Source organism: Prorops nasuta, unplaced genomic scaffold (assembly GCF_024137725.1).
Source record: "Prorops nasuta isolate Cenicafe-Biocafe unplaced genomic scaffold, Cenicafe_Pnas_1.2 PNAS00014, whole genome shotgun sequence".
Lineage (NCBI taxonomy): Eukaryota > Metazoa > Arthropoda > Insecta > Hymenoptera > Bethylidae > Prorops > Prorops nasuta.
Window position 1 is genome coordinate 2393899 of NW_027116811.1, and position 18681 is coordinate 2412579.

General features: G+C 30.6%; 2 protein-coding genes and 1 long non-coding RNA gene across 3 annotated transcripts; 2 read left to right on the top strand and 1 right to left on the bottom strand.

Annotated features, from left to right (window-relative positions):
• Positions 1–803: 803 nt before the first annotated feature.
• LOC136778440 (uncharacterized) lies at positions 804–1717 on the bottom strand. Its single transcript, XR_010823421.1, has 3 exons — positions 1598–1717; positions 1211–1403; positions 804–944 (listed from the first exon to the last, which is right to left on the bottom strand). It is a non-coding gene; the product is annotated as an uncharacterized lncRNA (long non-coding RNA).
• LOC136778439 (aminopeptidase N-like) lies at positions 1350–5782 on the top strand. The gene is made up of 12 exons (XM_066735272.1): positions 1350–1464; positions 1541–2038; positions 2113–2565; positions 2641–2824; positions 2891–3044; positions 3189–3270; positions 3355–3761; positions 3846–4126; positions 4190–4380; positions 4489–4794; positions 4881–4950; positions 5048–5782. The coding sequence occupies exons 2-12, from the start codon at positions 1554–1556 to the stop codon at positions 5192–5194; spliced, it is 2760 nt and encodes a 919-aa protein (XP_066591369.1). The 5' UTR covers positions 1350–1464; positions 1541–1553; the 3' UTR covers positions 5195–5782.
• A 356-nt stretch (positions 5783–6138) lies between these two features.
• On the top strand, positions 6139–18038 carry LOC136778686 (putative aminopeptidase-2). Its single transcript, XM_066735784.1, has 30 exons — positions 6139–6636; positions 6806–7264; positions 7349–7532; positions 7601–7748; positions 7811–7892; positions 7974–8380; positions 8470–8747; positions 8820–9010; positions 9093–9395; positions 9479–9548; positions 9626–9779; positions 9913–10123; positions 10446–10931; positions 11046–11498; positions 11577–11760; positions 11842–11995; positions 12111–12192; positions 12269–12666; positions 12746–13023; positions 13088–13278; positions 13372–13768; positions 13851–13988; positions 15280–15692; positions 15809–16089; positions 16175–16521; positions 16670–16823; positions 16906–16987; positions 17069–17475; positions 17558–17835; positions 17901–18038. The coding sequence occupies exons 1-30, from the start codon at positions 6164–6166 to the stop codon at positions 18036–18038; spliced, it is 7821 nt and encodes a 2606-aa protein (XP_066591881.1). The 5' UTR covers positions 6139–6163.
• The last annotated feature ends 643 nt before the right edge of the window (positions 18039–18681 follow it).

An 18681-nucleotide genomic window follows, 5' to 3' on the forward strand; every position in this document is an offset into this window, starting at 1 on the left:
TTCGTAATTAATATTACTATAAAAATGGTAGAAGGGGGAAAAATTATTGATAATATTTGATAGAGAATGACACGAAGAGAGCACATTTGAAAAAATATTAAATTTGTGTTATTTTTATGAACCACTATACAAAAATCTGTACATGGTCTTCTTTAACACATTACACGTGGCTTCTGCAATTGTCGCGGGACCGTGTGCGATGTATTAAATTTTGCCCAATAGCCTCCATCGTAATATACAAATTACACTAATTGTAACATATTTATAACTCAGTGATGTTACTTTAAAAGTTATCCCTTTCTCTGTCTTTGCAAGAATAAATATTATTTTTTGTTAAATACACATATTTGGCTTTAATATTACATAGTGAATATTAATTAATTTAATTTTTATTGCGTATTTTACCCACATCAAAAATCATACATTTTAGCAGAGAAAGAACTGACAGCATAGCGATCAATAAATTGAAATATTCTGATAGGTGAAATCACGTTTTAGTTTTGGTAATATACCAGTTTATATTGATTTGCATTTTCCCCTGTAACATCGGTATGAGGAATCCCATTTATTGACTATCTGATTAGTTGGATTTCGCGCAAATAGATCTTACTCGGTGATGCACCCTCAATCTCAGTACATTAATCAAACTCTTTAAAAAAAACTCATTTTAGCTCACCATTGAAAATATATTTTTTGTTTTAGAATTTAAAGACGAAAGTTCGCTATTTTATTTATACGACCTGCCAAATGCTCTTTTGGATATATTCGATCAATTTGACTAGATATACATACGCATAAATGGTGTATGCTCTGCATTATTCATTCGATTAAATGAATTCGTTTAAAAATAGTGGGGAGTCAGTTGTTGTGTAATGCAAGGTTAATCACATAAATTATTCACTCTGTCACCTTATTTAGCCAGGTTCGTACTCGTTTCAGGTAGTCTAGAAAAAAAAAACAGTTAAAACCTTATAAGATGTAACCAATTTAGAAAATAGGTAGTAACATTTAAATTAATAATTGCATTATTTTTGTCAAAGATAATAATACAACAGTTAGATGGTCTATGAAGTTTATTAATCATTAAATGCAATTGAAATTTAAATTATAGCAATAAATAAAAGTAGAAACAAGTTTGTAGAAAATACTTGATTCCCGAAAGATACAAACGTTTACGATTGACACTGAAAGATTTTCTTCTTTTACTTACAGTAGTGTGGTCACGGGTAGACGAAATTCATTATCCAAACCTGAATTTTTTTCCATTTGCAGCAATGTTATCTTAAGGAAATGAATAGCTTTCCGAGTTATAAATACGAAGTCTACTCTGTTTACATTCATTAGAGCATCGGTACTTCCTTAACTAGATTCTTCATTTATCCACTAAATTGCCACTTCAGTGCCTTTTCAAATAGAAAATTGTATACTTCATTAAAACACATTTAAGTCAATTCATTTCAGAAGGTAACAGCTTATAAATTTTTAAGAAATGATTCATATTCATTCAATATTTATAATTTCACTTTTCATGTTTTTATAGAGAAAGAAAGAGAATGTCACTTTTAAGGAACATTATAATAATCAGTTTATTACTTACAATTTGTAAAACTTCTCCACTACAAGTGCACGACGCAGAAATCAACCAAGCTGTAAATGATGACATAAAATTTCGACTGTTAAATAACACAGTACCAATCCATTACACAATCGAATTAATACTTAATATAACGAAGAATAATACTGTCTTTGATGGATCAACAAGCATTGTCTTTGAAGTTCGAAAATCAACAAAGAAATTCTTTCTGCATGCTGTTAACTTGATCTTCGATGAAGAATATACCAAAATAGAAAACAATAACAACTTTACGAAGCCTTTAAAGCATTATTACCATCCGATATTTGGACTGCTACAATTATCGTTTGAAAAAACATTAGAACCATCCATATATACGATACACTTTAAGTACAAAGGCAAGGTGAACCTGATCAGGGAAGGATTATTTCAAATTTTTTACACAGATGATAATAGAAATGAAGTGTGAGTAGTTATCTTTAATTCAGTTTTAACTGTAAACTGAACAATAATATTTAAAAAATCTATTGCATGCACAGGCCCATAACAGTCACGCATTTTGAATCGACTCACGCACGTCGTGTGTTTCCTTGCTGGGATGAGATTGGACTGAAAACAACTTTCAATCTCTCAGTAAAGCACGATGCAAATTACACGGCGTTATCCAATATGCCTGCGTATGAAAAAGTTATTGATGAAACTGATGGAAAAATTTGGACAAAATTTAAAACAACCCCTCGCATGTCCACTTATGTTTTAGCTTTTGTAGTTTTTGATTTCGTACGAACTTCTAATGAGAACGAGACGATTAATGTTTGGTGTAGACGAAATGCGGTTGATAACATTTTTGACATTTTTAATGTCATTCAGCAAGGGACTTCTGTACTAGAGCAATACATGAATAGATCAATAGCTGTACCAAAAACAGATCACATTGCCATTCCTGGATACCCCTCCAAAGCAACGGAGCATTGGGGTCTCATTGCTTACAAGTAAAGTGGACTAATCTATAAAATGTTCTAAAAGATCTTTACTCATTTCTTCAATTAATTCTCTTTCCGTTTCAGTGAAAGGACACTTCTCTTTAATAAAAGTAAAGACAATGCAGAACTCAAATTAGGAAATGCCCTCACAGCAACACATGAATTAATTCATCAATGGTTTGGTAATTTGGTAACGCCTGTTTGGTGGACGCATCTGTGGCTAAGTGAGAGCGTATCTGCCTATTTCCAATTTTATTTTGTGGATAAGGTATGTCAGATGATTCATAAAATTGATTAAAATAGCCAACTAATATATTGCTATTTGTTTATTTAGATTTATCCTGAATGGCGTGTAATGGATTACTTTCTTGTAACTGTTCAATTATTACTTTTAAGAATAGATAATTACAGCATACATCCTATAGCTACCAAGGCTGACAACCAATTTGAAATAGATAGGCTCTTTTCCTTGGTTGTTTATCGTAAAGGTACGAAAGTAGTTGTAATGCTTTAAATTAAAGTGAATAATATGAATAACATATAAATATCCATTAATGAATGTTACTTGTAATATCAGTTAATTTTGTCACAAGATTGGATTCTGTAATAAGTGTAATGTTATGCTATTACAGGTCCTTGCATATTACAGATGTTACACAATGCTATCACTGACGAAGTTTTCCATAATGGAATATTAAGATACTTGGATAAGCAGTTAGTAATAAATTATTATTTTTCCAATTATATTTTATTTCTTTACTAAAAACTTAGAAAGTTAATTGTGTCTTACGACATTAGTGAATACAATTCCACAACATCTGATGATCTATGGGAAGCCTTGCAAAGTAGCTTGGATTCAGCAAATATTATCCATAATGATTTGAACATAAAAGAAGCAATGGATCCCTGGATCTATCAATCTGGTTATCCTATGATAACTGTGCGACGTGATTACAACAATGGAAATCTAATTGTAACTCAACAATTGTATCTTTCAAATCTGAACAGCAGTTTTATATTTGAACCATATGACTCTAAAGAATTCCACGAATACAAATGGTCAATTCCTATAAATTATGCTACACAATCGCACCAAGACTTTACAAATACGTTTGCATCACATTGGTTAAAGCCAGAAGATGATAATTTAGTCATATATAATGTAGATCCTAGTGATTGGATTATTATAAATTTACAGAGTACAGGTAAATTTTTCTTTAAAGTGTTAATCTAATTTTGCTAAAAGACTCTTAATTTTATGATTATTGTTAAATACTTTTCTTCTGAAGGTTATTATCGAGTTAATTATGATCAAATAAATTGGAGGCGAATCGCTAAGTATATGAAACTTAACAATCATACGAACATTCATTTTAAAAATCGCGCCATGCTTATTAATGATGCTTTTGCAATGGCGATGCAAGGACAATCGGATTTTTATACTTTCTTAGAGATGGTAAGTTACTTACCAAAGGAAGATAATTTGGTTGTATGGTCAGCTTTGACTACGGATATTTTAGATTATCTCATATTTGGTTTTAAATTACCAACTACAGGGAAACAACTAAAGGTATATATATTTAAATTATTTTAATCAAATCAACTTTCTCTACATAGGTATTCTATTTTTCAGCACTACTTTCTAAGCTTAATGAATAATATAATAAAAAAAGTGGAGTCTGCAGACGATGATGCGCTGTGTGCTGAAGACATATCCACGAAAGAACATATTTTAAAATGGGCATGTTACCTTGGACATCAGAAATGTAGAAGTACTGCTGCAGCTGAAGTGCTTCAATATCTTAATAACGATGAGACTGACATGTAAATAATCAGTTTTAATTACTGTTTTAAACATTTTTACAATTAAATATCCCATTCTAACGATGCCTAGACTTTAAATAAGTATAACATATACATTTAACTATTTAGAACAGATGAAAGGTCGAAGAAATACGTTTTCTGCTCGGGCATAATTAGTGGAAACGAAACAGTATGGTATAAAATCTGGGATCTCTACGAGAAACACTTGGACGAAGATTATTTGTTTTTCCTTGCCTGCACGGAGAATAAAACTCTTATCGATTATTTAATGAGGAAAGCACTAGACGATTACAGTTCTCAAATGCTCAAAGGAGATATTCGTGACATATTTGACAGCCTAGCTAAAAGCGATATAGATCATTCTCAATCCGTACTTACATTTTTGGAGCGCAATATTGATATACTTGTAGAGAAGTAAGTATAATTCATAGTTAAAAAGAAAATTAATAAATCCTAAATTTTTGTCATACCAAAAGCTTTCTGAAAACTATTATTTATAGGAAACTTAATTGGAGAGGAATATTAATGAATGTAATGGATAACGCCGTTGATACAAATCATTTAAATAAGGTATAGTACTATCTTTAAACAAAAAACTAATACGATTCATTCAAAGCAAATATATTAGAGCACCGAGAAATAATGAAATTGTACATATTTATTGCAGATAAAAGAAATATTCGCGAGAGCAGATAAGAATGAGACTCTTATTAATGAAAGAGTAATTGAGATAGAAGCAAAGTTAGCTAAAAGGAATCCAATGATCATTGACATGAAAAAGTGGCTCAAAAACAACAATTATGAGAAACTTTGATAAGTCGTCTTACGAGTATCAAGACCATGGAAGGAAAACTTTAAAATTCTTTCAGAAGAGTCATGAACAATTAACCAAGTGCAATTATTTCTAATTGAAAATTTTGTATTGAAAAATAATTTTTTTTAAAAATCATCCCTACTATTATTCAATTAAATTTCAATCAATATTAAAGATTGGAAATCCATCGATAACATATAAGATTAAGTAATATCAGAATAGAAATAAAACTTTTATACAAGTTTGATTATGTAAAACTGGTATAGTGAACTAGATTCTGCATTGAAAGATGGAATTGAATGAAAGCTTCGTTGCGTTAGGGCTTGATTCTAGGCCTCTACACAGCTTGACATATACTCCATGAACATAGTTTATTCTTATCAAGTGATTACAATATTAACATTGACCTTGATGATGTTATTACTCATCCATTTTCTAGTACTTTAGAGTCGACCAACTAACATCAATTTCACGTACATGTACACTCATACACCTAATCAAAGAGGTTGATGCAAAATTCGCATAGCTCTATCATATATAATATATTACGTATCAACACTAAAGCGTAATTTATATAATTTTTATAATAATTACAAATAAAAATCATTTTAAATACAATACAATAATATTTTTTTACTCGTGATTCAATTGTTATTTTACGTATCCTAATTCTAAAAATTGTTGTCTATGAGCAACAAAATTAATCTAATGCAACTACTCATCGTGAAGTTCTATCGAGTCCCATTATTACACTTGGCCTTAGCGATACGAGAGATTTGTCAAAGTTTCTAAAGTTCGAATACGTAAATATCACGATATTCATCACGTGGCCGTCAATTGACGGCCATCGTGAAAACGAGGAGTGCAATTTGTCGCAATTCCTTGTAATTTCAACTCATTCAACGTACGTTGAATGTTCTCTTGGTCTCTCGTTGGTAGGAACCGCCAGAAGGTGTTCAGATCCTCAGGATGATGGTCACTATAGTTTTGACGGTTTTCTTATTGACCATAAAAGGAAGTTCACTCTTTCCACAAGGAGACAAGATACTCGATCAAGTAGAAACTGAGGGTAATTATCGACTACCAGATAATGTGGTGCCAATACATTACAACATCCTTTTGGCACCTGAAATCGCCGATGGCAACTTCAATGGCACATCCATCATTGACATTGAAATACGTAAGCCCTCGATGGAGATCGTGCTTCATTCAAAGAACCTGAACATATATGAGGAGGCCTCGACCATAAAATCTAGTAGTGGTAATGTTTCCCAGCCTGAAAAGCATACTTATGACAAGACAGATCAGACTGTAACTTTATATTTCGAGTCTCCTTTGGAATCTGGACTGTATACTCTAAATCTGAACTATTCTGGTATCCTAGCCGATGAGCAAGAAGGACTCTATAGAACTTCATATGTTAATGATTGCGGTAACACAGTGTAAGTTAAATTTATTAGTTTATCAACCACGTGAAACTACGACATTTTGAAATATTACAATCGTGATGTTCAACAATTCCTTCTGACTCACTGAATATGCACTTTGAAATTGATAACAAATTATAAGCATCAAAAGGACTTTTCATAAATAAAATTATACGATTTGCAGATGGTTAGCAGCCACATATTTCAAAATGGGCTCGGCTCGCCGAGCATTCCCATGCTGGGATGAACCAACTTTAAAAGCTACATTTAATATTTCTATAAAACATATGGCCAATTATACTGCACTATCCAATATGCCTGAACGGACACAAACAGCTGTAGGCAAAAGAGACCAAAAACAGTGGACACATTTTAAAATGACACCAATCATGTCAACATTTATGGTAGCTTTTGTTATCATTACCGACTATGCTCGTATTCCAATTTTTGAAGGAACTACAAATATCTGGAGTAAAAAGAGCATGATTAAATTTACCAAACAAATTAATAAGGCTGCTTACTCAGCTAACAATATTTTTGAGGAATACACCAATATCTCGATTCCTGTACCAAAGATAGATCACGTTGCCATACCTAATTATCCTCTGGCAGCTATGGGAAGCTGGGGACTTTTAATTTACAAGTAACCAAATTCAACGTTTATTATTTGATTATTGTCATCGATCTGAGGTTAATATTTAAACAGCTGATTGTGGCTTTCTTCCAGTGAAAGAGAATTTCTTTACGATGCCAATAACAATGATACTCAGGATAAAATATTTATAACTTTGAATGTCAATTACAAAATGGCATCTCAATGGTTTGGAAATATGGTTAGCCCTACTTGGTGGGACTCTTATTGGTTGTACGAAAGTTTTGCTGAATTCCTCAAATATCATGTTGTTCGAAAGGTACGATAATAGTGTATTTTGACAATAATAAGAAAAAACATTGATTTTAACCGCAATTTTATTTTCAGGCATATTTAAAGAACATGATAACCCTTTATCTCCTGCAAGACAATGTGTTTCTTATAGATGTTAACCTAAAGCAACCACCTTTAAGAACAAATTTAACTAACAGTTTCGGATTACCCATACGCTCTAAAGTCTTAATTCATACAAAAGGTTGCAATCTATTTATTTTTATGTAAAGCTAGAAATAACATAAATATTTAATATTATTTTAGGTCCATGTCTTCTAAACATGGCACTGCATCTTGTGACAGAGAAAATATTTCGAGAAGCAGTCAATACGTTTTTGACAAAATAGTAAGTTCTCATTCCTAAAAAAATATAAAGACTGAATACATAATTGAATAGTTGATATATTTTTGCTCTTCGTGTCTTTAGTAAATACAATACTGCTACAGCAGATGATTTTTGGAATACATTGCAAGAAGCATTGGATAAATCGGACGCACCTAACAAAAATTTCAAGATTAAAGAAGTCATGGATAGCTATATAAATCAAAATGGATTTCCTTTGATAACTGCTAATCGAAATAATGATACTGGTGAAATTTTTGTAATGCAGCAGATGTTAATAACTGAATCTGAACTAGAAAAAGAAAAGGATTTCATAACTACATTTGGTACAAGGAATAACACATATATTATTCCTCTGAGTATTACATCAAGACGGCAACCAAATTTCATAAATACTCAAGCAAGTTTTTGGCTGAGACCAGAAACTTCTAATATAACGATCAGAACGGTGGAGCCTAATGACTGGTATATTCTTAATTTACAATCAAATGGTAAGTGAAATATTAGAAAATGGCTAAAACCAAACAAAGTTTTGCTGGTGTTAATAATAATCTGTAATTTTATGCAATAACTCTGAAAGGTCTTTATCGTGTAAATTACGATATTGATAACTGGAAAAAAATATCTGAATATTTAAATTCTGATAATTTCTCGAAGATTCATATCTTAAATCGAGCACAGATCATTAATGATGGTTTCTTCATGACAATGACCAATCGCATTAATTTGACGATGTATCTTGATATTCTACAATACCTATCGCGTGAAACTGATTACGGTATTTGGAGGACAGTTTTTGGAATGCTATCTAGTTACTACGATTGGATTAATTCTCCGAAATATGCCTCGACATTGAAGGTAAAATGTATCGATGCATCATCTGACTACCATTTGTAGTATTTATTTGAAGTATAATTTAATATATTTCAGCCATATATTCTTGGACTGATGCAACATGTGATTAGTAGTACAGGATTCGAAGAAAGTCCTAAAGATGGTGATCAGATAAAATTGTGGAGATCTAAAATTATGAAATGGGCTTGTCAATTTGATTACAAGCCTTGCTTAGACACTGCTCATGCGAATTTAGTCGAATATCTCAAAGATCCTGAAAACAGCAAGTAGTTAAATAATTATTATATGAGTTAAATAAATAATTATAATCAAAGGTAATTAAAACTTTACATAAACACATTTAACTAGAATCTCTCCTGATTATTGGCATTGGACATTTTGCTTTGGTATGCGTATAGCTAACGAATCCACTTGGAAGAAAATGCTGGAGCACTATAAGAAAGAATCTTGCAGGGCTGTGATATACGATCTCGGATGCTCAGCTAATCAAACAATCTTAAAAAATTATTTGAATATGACTTTAGCTAAAGATTCGCCAATTGAAAAGGACCACCTGCTTGATGTATATCGCACTGTAATGGAAAGCTCCTCAATCGGCATGAATCTGACACTAGACTTTCTCTTAAAAAATTCCGACAAAATTAATGCAGCGTATGTTAAAATTAATATATTAATGAACATTGATATGAATTATAAGATATTCCCATACTAATTGAGCAATACTCTTTTTATAGCGTACATAAGCCAGGAGATATAGCTAACTTTGCAATTAACAGAGTCCTGACTTTTACGCAGCTTGAAAAAGTAAGTAATTTCTTGCATTCCGCAATAGTATGGAAATCTTATTCTTACTATCTAACCCTGAAATGGTTTTGTTATAGGTAAAAGCGTTACTTAATAAATTTGGAGTGAACACAAATAAAATATCTCGAAGGGAAGAAACTTTAAAATTAAGTGAGACGTATCTTCGTCAAATAGAAAATTGGATTAATACTCGCATGCCTATTTTTTTAAGTGAAAAGATCAAAAATAATGGCTAAATGTTAGGTTATTAACAATAGTAAAAGAATGAAAGATCAGTGTAATTGTTTCTTTATAACAAAAGATACTAAATAATAATCAATGTTAAAATGTAACATTTTTGTAATAAAATATTTATATACATAAGTTAGTCATGCAGAGATTTTTGAACACATGCCATTTAAAGTTGCTTTTTACTATCGCCAATATCATGGTAAGCGTTACAACAATTTCTATGGTGTCAGCATCAGTAATAAAAATAGAATTGATAATTTATTGATTTCTAATTTGATTGTCCTTATTCTTTTCACGTGTAGCACGATTTCTCATATGAGGCCATTTTGGAACATGCAGTGCGAGTATAAATATTTTAATAGGTCTCATAGACTGTACTCATTATTTTTATTAATACAACAATATAATATTTATCACTACTGTGACAAATAAAACATTTTTAATATCGGTATCGTTTTCCTTTTTCAGTGCATATGGCACGTGAAGCACGACTATTCACTTTACCTCTCATTCGTCTCAGTTTTATTTGCTTCCTATGTTTTTTAAAATTTATGTCTTCTAGACAAAAAATGAACAAAGAAATGTCTTGCAAAAGTCTGGTACACAGTCCTTTTATATTCGCCCACACAGTGCAGAGTTACACTGTTTGGTGCAGTGAATCTAAAGTATGGACTTCATAATAAATAGTATAATAGTAATATTACTATTTACAATTACAACCATTTCAACGCTACAGGACATCCAACCTGACTACGATATTGACGATTTTCACGATTTACCATTTCGACTATCAAATGACACAGTGCCAATACAATACATAATTAAATTGATACCTTACATTCAAGAGAATAATTTCACGTTTGATGGAACGACGAGCATCATCTTTAAAGTTCGAAAATCAACGGCGAGTTTAGTTCTGCATATCAAAGATTTGAAGTTGGATGAAGGATATACCAAACTAGAGATCAATGGTACCTTTATAATGCCCACAGAGCATTATTACTATCTGATATATGACCAGTTACAACTATCTTTTGGAAAAACGTTAGAACCGGGTATTTACACGATACATTTTAAGTTCAAAGGCGTATTGAACGATCTTCCAGAAGGATTCTATAAAACATCCTACAAGGACGATAATGGAAATAAAGTGTGAGTCATAATTTCACTTATATAAATAAATATAGTTAGCATATTTATAATAAAACAATAATCTATCAACTTTAAATTAAATATTAGTAAGGAGTAAGATTTTTTGAATAACAGATATTTAGCAGTCACGCAGTTTGAACCGTTCAGCGCACGCCGTGCTTTTCCTTGTTGGGATGAGATTGGACTGAAAGCAACTTTCAATGTTTCGATCAAGCACGATGCAAATTATACAGCTTTATCCAATATGCCAGCATATGAAAAAGTTGTTGATAAAAATGATGGAAAAATTTGGACGAAGTTTAAAACTACTCCCATCATGTCAACTTACGTTTTAGCTTTTCTTATCTCTGATTTCGTACAAATTTCTAATGACAACTCGACGATTAACATGTGGGGCAGAAAGAATGCAGGTTATATCTTGACCGACTATCATGATGTCGCTCAGAACGTGACTCGTTCAATGGAAAAATATTTGAACAGATCGATTGCTGTACCAAAAACGGATCACGTTATTGTGCCTGAACATATTGCAATAGCAACGGAACATTGGGGTCTTATTACTTACAAGTAAAACAAGCTAGTCTAATAAATTATTTGAACAAAATTATAATAATTACGCATTTACTCTTTATTATTTAATTTTAGAGAAAGTAGCATGTATGCAGACCCTAAAAATAACCAGGAATACGACCGAATGGCAAGTATTCCAACAGTAGTTCACGAATTAGCTCATCAGTGGTTCGGAAATTTGGTCACGCCAGTTTGGTGGACGCATATATGGCTAAGCGAAGGCTTATCTACATATTTTGAATATTTCTTTCTGGATAAGGTATGCTTCATTATCTAAAATGGATCCATCAAGATACATTTTTTCTACAGTTAGATAATGGAATGTTATTGGTTTACTTAGATTTATCCCGAGATGCAGAAAATGGATTACTTTCCCTTATTTCCTCGATCACAAGCATTCATTCATGATTCCCACGAGGTATCTCCTATAATTATCGATTTATGGAGCCAAACTGATTTTGAAACAATATTTTCCTTTATCACATATTTCAAACGTGAGAAAACAACTTGAATGCTGATATTAAAAAATATTAATATCATTTTTCTTATATTTTATATTTATGGATCTGCTTTCAAATATTATTTTAATTAGAGATTTTTTTATTACAGCCCCTTGCATATTGCATATGTTAAATAACGCTATTTCTGAAAAAGTTTTCCATAAAGGCTTATTAACTTATTTGGATAGACAGTAATAAATAATTCATTTTTCCTTTATTATTTTATTCCCTAATAAGTTAAGTTATTAATTACATTTTGATGTTTAGTGAATTTAAATCCACGACATCGGATGACCTATGGGATGCTTTCCAAAGTATTTTGGATTCTGATAATAATATCCATAATGATCTGAATATTAAACAGGTAATGGATCCTTGGATTTATCAACCTGGTTATCCTATGCTTACTGCACGACGTGATTACAGCAGTGGAAACGTAATCATAATTCAACAATTATTTTTATCAAATCAAAGTTTTCAAATATCACGTACTACTAAAGAGTTCGATGAATTCAAGTGGTACATTCCTATAAACTATGCTACTCAATCGCACCAAAATTTTACTAATACGTTGGCATCTCATTGGCTCAAGCCAGAATTTGACAATTTGACCATATATGGTGTAAATCCTAATGATTGGATTATTATAAATTTACAGCAAACAGGTAAACACTATTTTTTAAATACTCTTTCTTAAAAGTGCAATCATGTTTTAAATAATTTATAAATCACTTTCCTTTAAAGGTTATTACAGGGTTAATTATGATCAAGAAAATTGGAAGCGAATCGCCAAGTACATGAAACTTAACAATCACACTGATATCCATTTTTTAAATCGCGCTCAACTTATTGATGATGCTTATGAAATGATAATGCAACAACAGTTAGATTCTGATGTATTCCTAGAAATAACGGATTACTTAACAAAGGAAGACAATTTTATTGTATGGGCTGTAGTTACGAAAATTCTAAAAAATTTAAGACTTTATTTTACTATACCAACTGAAGGAGAGCCACTACAGGTATAGTTTATGAATTATTATATAACAAAATACCCAACTTAACAATTGATGATTAACATTTCAGGACCACTTTTTAAGTTTGATGACGAACATTGTAAGGAAAGTGAAGTCTGTGGACCATGATAAATTGAGTGAACTAGGAAAAACAACTAAAGCAAAAATATTAAAATGGGCATGCTTTCTTGGTCATAAAGAATGTAGAGATACAGCTGAAATTAATTTGCATACATTTTTTAATCAGAAAAACGCTTCCACGTAAATATTAAGTTTATAACTGCATTTTTGTTAATCTTAAAATTTCATAGATCCAACTCAAAAATTATTAATTTTATATTATTAATTATTTAGAGCAATTAAATTTATAAAGGAGGAAGATATCTGTTCGGGCTTGATGAACGGGAATGAAATAATTTGGTATAAAGTGCTTGATCTTTATAAGAAAAATTTGGACACTAGATACTTGTCTGCCCTCACGTGTACTGAAAATAAAACCCTTATCGAAAGTTTGATGAAAATGGCAATCTATAATAACGGCACCGAAGATGCGAATAAAGTGTTTGACCAAATTTTTGCCTACCTAAGTTCCAGTGAGATGGATCATGCCCAAACAATAATTTCTTTTATCGAAAATAATTTCGATATATTTAATACAAGATTTACTCCAACATTTTATACACAATTGGATTGGAGAGAAATATTATTTCTTGTAATAAATAACAGTTTTAATATGGATCATTTAATTAAGGTGCAGTATTGTTATTAGTAAAAAATTAATGTTTTTGAATCAAAATATATCCAGTAATTAAATTGTTTCTTATGTATTACAGATAAAAAAGATGAGGTCAGAACAACAGAATGTGGATGAGATATTTAAAGACGAAATTTTAGCTGAAAGGGAAAAAGTTATCATTAAACATAATACGATTATAAAAATAATGAAAAGTTGGTTGGATATGAATAAAGAAGTATAAAACAAAATCTCTGGATGATGAAAAATTATAAATATGATTAGTCAGAAACCAATCAAATTTTCACTGAACATTGTCAATATAAATACAATTATGATGTATTTGCAGAATTATGGTTTCCGATTTTCAATTACTTAAAACCATTATAATTAACTATTATATGAGACTGATAAAATTTTATAATGAAAACTATAAATTAAATATGATTTTTATAAGTTTTCTTTCGCAATTTCCTGTATTTCTTAGCTATATGTATATATATATTTATATATATGTAAGTAGCGTTGTGCTATCCAACACAATTCAATACAAAGTTCACAACCTGATCGTATAAGATACAATATATTAGGATTACTTTTGTTAATTAATGTAATTAACCCTGAATGTCCAAATCCGTGCATACAGTGTGGAGCAATTAGTGGTAGCTGAATTAACACTTTTGCATTTTCAAAAGTCTAATGAAGGGGATAAATAAACGTACTCTGTAACCACATCTACATGAAATATGCAACTGAGTACTTTGATTTCAAAATTGTCTGTTCCATCCTGCTCTTTGAGAGTAAAGATATTTCTAGATTTGTCAGCCATTTTTATATATAGTTAAATTTATCAGTACTAAGATTTAATGTTAAAAATTATCATTAAAAAATTAGGAATTATTTCAATGCCTACTGTATAAAGTATATTGTTCTAATACTTCTAAAAGAGCAAAGCAAATGCCCAGTTGTAAATCAATTAGTAGCAGAATAATAATCTTGCTTACATGCAGCACATTTCCTTTACTTTTATCACGTGGAGCACGATTTTTCATATCCACATATTTTTAAACATGCATATAACAAGTGCAAATATTTCTTATAAGATTCATAAAAACTATATATTATTACCAAAACAAAATTATGGTCTTTATATCATATAATGTTAAAGATAAAACATTTTCACAGTAATTTAAAACTGTAATAAACGATTTTGTACACCATTTAGTGTGCTCTTATCACGTGAAGCAGGATTTCTTGATTTACGTCCCATTTAAAACAGAAAAAAATTTAGTGCACTCATTAGTGTGCATAAGCTTTGTTGGAATGATATAAGCTTAAATCCTGGATTCCTCTGTGCATCATGTAAAAAAAGTTCTTACAAAACCTAGTAAAAAAGATACATTCGTATTCTCTCTTACTATTAAAAAAAATATCTCTTCAAAAAACGCGTCTTAAAAATGGATTTTTTAAAAAAAGGAATAATAGTTAGATTATTATTTGTAATTACTGTTAATTTTCTCCTGCCAAAGAATGGCGAAGCTAGTCATCAAGTTGCAAATCGTGATTTAACTTTTCGATTGCCAAATGATACATTACCAATACAATATATAATTAAATTGATACCTTACTTAAAGGAAAATAATTTCACGTTTGACGGAACAATAAGCACTATATTCAAAGTTCAAAAACCAACGGACAAAGTGGTATTACATGTCAAAGATTTAAACTTGGATGAAGAATATACGAAGCTAGAGAGTAATGGCAATTTTATGAAGCCAGTGGAGCATTATTATCATAAGGAATTTGAGCAGCTACAATTATCCTTTGCAAATATTTTAAAGCCAGGCATATACACTATGCATTTTAAGTACAGAGGTGTACTGAACAACGTTACGGAAGGATTCTTTAGAACTTCTTACAAAGATAATAATGGAAATTCTGTGTAAGTTTTAGCTTTAATTATAAATAAAGCTACATTCTTTTTAAATAAATAATATATTATTATATACATTAACTATAAATTTTATATGCTGGTAAGAATTAATATAATGTATAAAGGTATTTAGCAGCCACGTTTTTCGAACCATTTTACGCACGCCGTGCTTTTCCTTGCTGGGATGAGATTGGACTAAAAGCAACTTTCAATGTTTCAATCAAACACGATGCAAGTTATACAGCATTATCAAATATGCCAGCGTATGAAAAAGTTGTCGATGGAATTGATGGAAAAGTGTGGACCAAATTTAAAACAACTCCCATCATGTCTACTTACGTTTTAGCATTTGTTCTCTCTGACTTTATACGAGTTTCTAACACAGACAAGACAATTAATGTTTGGGGTAGGCATAATGGAATTCATATTTTATCGGAATATCATGATGTTATTCAGAAAGTGTCATATTCATTGGAAAAATATATGAATAGGCCAATTGCTGTACCAAAAACGGATCACGTTGTTATTCCTCAATATAGAACTACGGCAGAGGAGCATTTTGGCCTCATTTTATACAAGTGTGAAACAAACTATTCTAAACAACAATCTGAATAAACCACAATTATTTTTCTACTGTATGTCGTTCTATTATAGGGAAAGTGATATTTACTCTAATAGCACAGATGCTAGTTTTATTCTGGGGTCTTCAATTGTTCCGGCAATAGTACATGAATTAACCCATCAATGGTTTGGCAATTTAGTAACGCCAATTTGGTGGACACACATATGGCTAAGCGAAGGCATAGCATCTTATTTCCAATTTTTCTTCACCGATAAAGTAAGCTTAGAGACTTTTAAGAAACACACAGTGGTGTCTCGGTAGTAATTAAATCAATATAGCAAAAAACACCGAGATACAGCTATCTAATACAGAAAGTTTATACCATTAAAATAAGTGAATAACATATTATTTTGTTATGATTCAGATTTTTCCTGAAAGGCAGACCATGGACTACTTTAATGTCATCATTCAGTCAATGGCACTCGAGATAGATTCTTATAAAACTTTACCTATAGTTCTCGATGAGAAAAGTCAAAATGACTTTAGATCAATTTTTTCGTTCATCACTTATCTTAAATGTAAGAAGCTAACTTGCAATATTTATTTGCAATTAAATATCAAGATTGAGTTCTATTTTCATTAAAAATTTGTTTATTACAGCTGCGTGCATCTTAAACATGTTGAGTAATGCTATTTCCGAAAAAGTATTCCACGACGGATTATTAATTTACTTGGATAGGCAGTTAGTAATAAACAATTATTTTTATATTTACTATTTTATTTCCTAATAATTTAAATTATTAAATTAAATTTTACTACTTAGTGAATTTAAATCCACAACATCCGATGATCTATGGGAATCTTTTCAAAGTAGTTTGAATTCAACTAATATTATACACAATGATCTGAATGTTAAACAAGCCATGGATTCTTGGATTTATAAACCTAGCTATCCTGTACTTACTGCACAACGTGATTACCGAACTGGACACATAATATTAACTCAACAGTTATCTTTACCAAAAAGAACATACAGCTATATGTTTGAAACTCATCACCCTATAGATATGAACGCACATAAGTGGTCTATTCCTATAAACTATGCTACAAAATCCCATAAAGATTTTACCAATACATTGGCATCGCATTGGTTAAAGCCAGAAGATGTTAATTTAACAATATACGATGTAGATATCAAAGATTGGTTTATTATAAATGTACAACAAATAGGTAAATATTGTTTTAATTGTTATATTTTTTGCTGAAGTCTATTGTTTTCACAAGATTATTTTTTAATAATGTTTACCTAAAGGTTATTATCGAGTTAATTATGACTTGATTAATTGGAGGCGTATCGCTAAGCACTTGAATAGTAATAATTATAGCGATATCCATTTTAAAAATCGCGCTCAAATTGTTGGTGATACTTTTTATTTTGTGGTACAAGAACAATTAGATTTTTCTACTTTCTCAGAGGTAACGAGTTTTTTACTGAAGGAAGAAAACTTTGTCGTATGGGCTATGGTTATTAACATACTAGATAGACTAGAAACTTATTTTATTACACCATTTGAAGTAAAAAATATAAAGGTATACTCTCTTTGTATGATTATAATAAAATACCTAGATTAGTAACTTAATTCTTAATATTTCAGAAACACATTCTAAGTTTGATGACTAATATGATAAAGAAAGTCAAGTCTATGAACGATGAAAAGTTGAGCATATTAGAAAAACCAATCAAAGCTCAATTGTTACATTGGGCATGCAAACTTAATCATCCACAATGTTGATCTTCTGCGATAATTGGCTGTGATAAGTATTTTCATCGAAAAATGCTGATATGTAAATCAATTAACTTACATTTATAGATTAATTTGTTTTAAAAAAATATTTAAAAACTTATGACAGATTAACTTTTTTCTACTAAACATTTGCTCGAACTTGATGGTTAGAAACGAAAAATTTAATTCAATTTTTTTTTTATCATTACAAGAAAAACTTGCGTTCTAAATATAACTGTGGAAATTGTTTTTATTAATCACGTTATAGTCTCAGCTAGCGTAGTGTGCGCGCTTCAAGTCTTTAAGATGATTTGTGTTGTGCGTCAGAGGGATTGGCATTGACCTTGAGTACTCTCAGACATATGTATATATTTTATGATGATTAGCTCCAAAACCCTAGTAAAAGATTCCAAATTTAGCAAGCGATTTTTATGAGGGCTCTAATCACTAATTTTTAGAAACTCTGACTTTCGTAAATAATTTTGTCGTGCTCTATAGTTTTTAATATTAAACATAAGGAAATAGGAAGAATTCAACTGTAGCAAAATCAAATTGACCTGTTTTGCATAATGGTAAAAAGAATTACCAGCATTATAGGAATAATCTCATGCACACTTTCGTATAACAGCTCTCGATAATATTATATTTTATC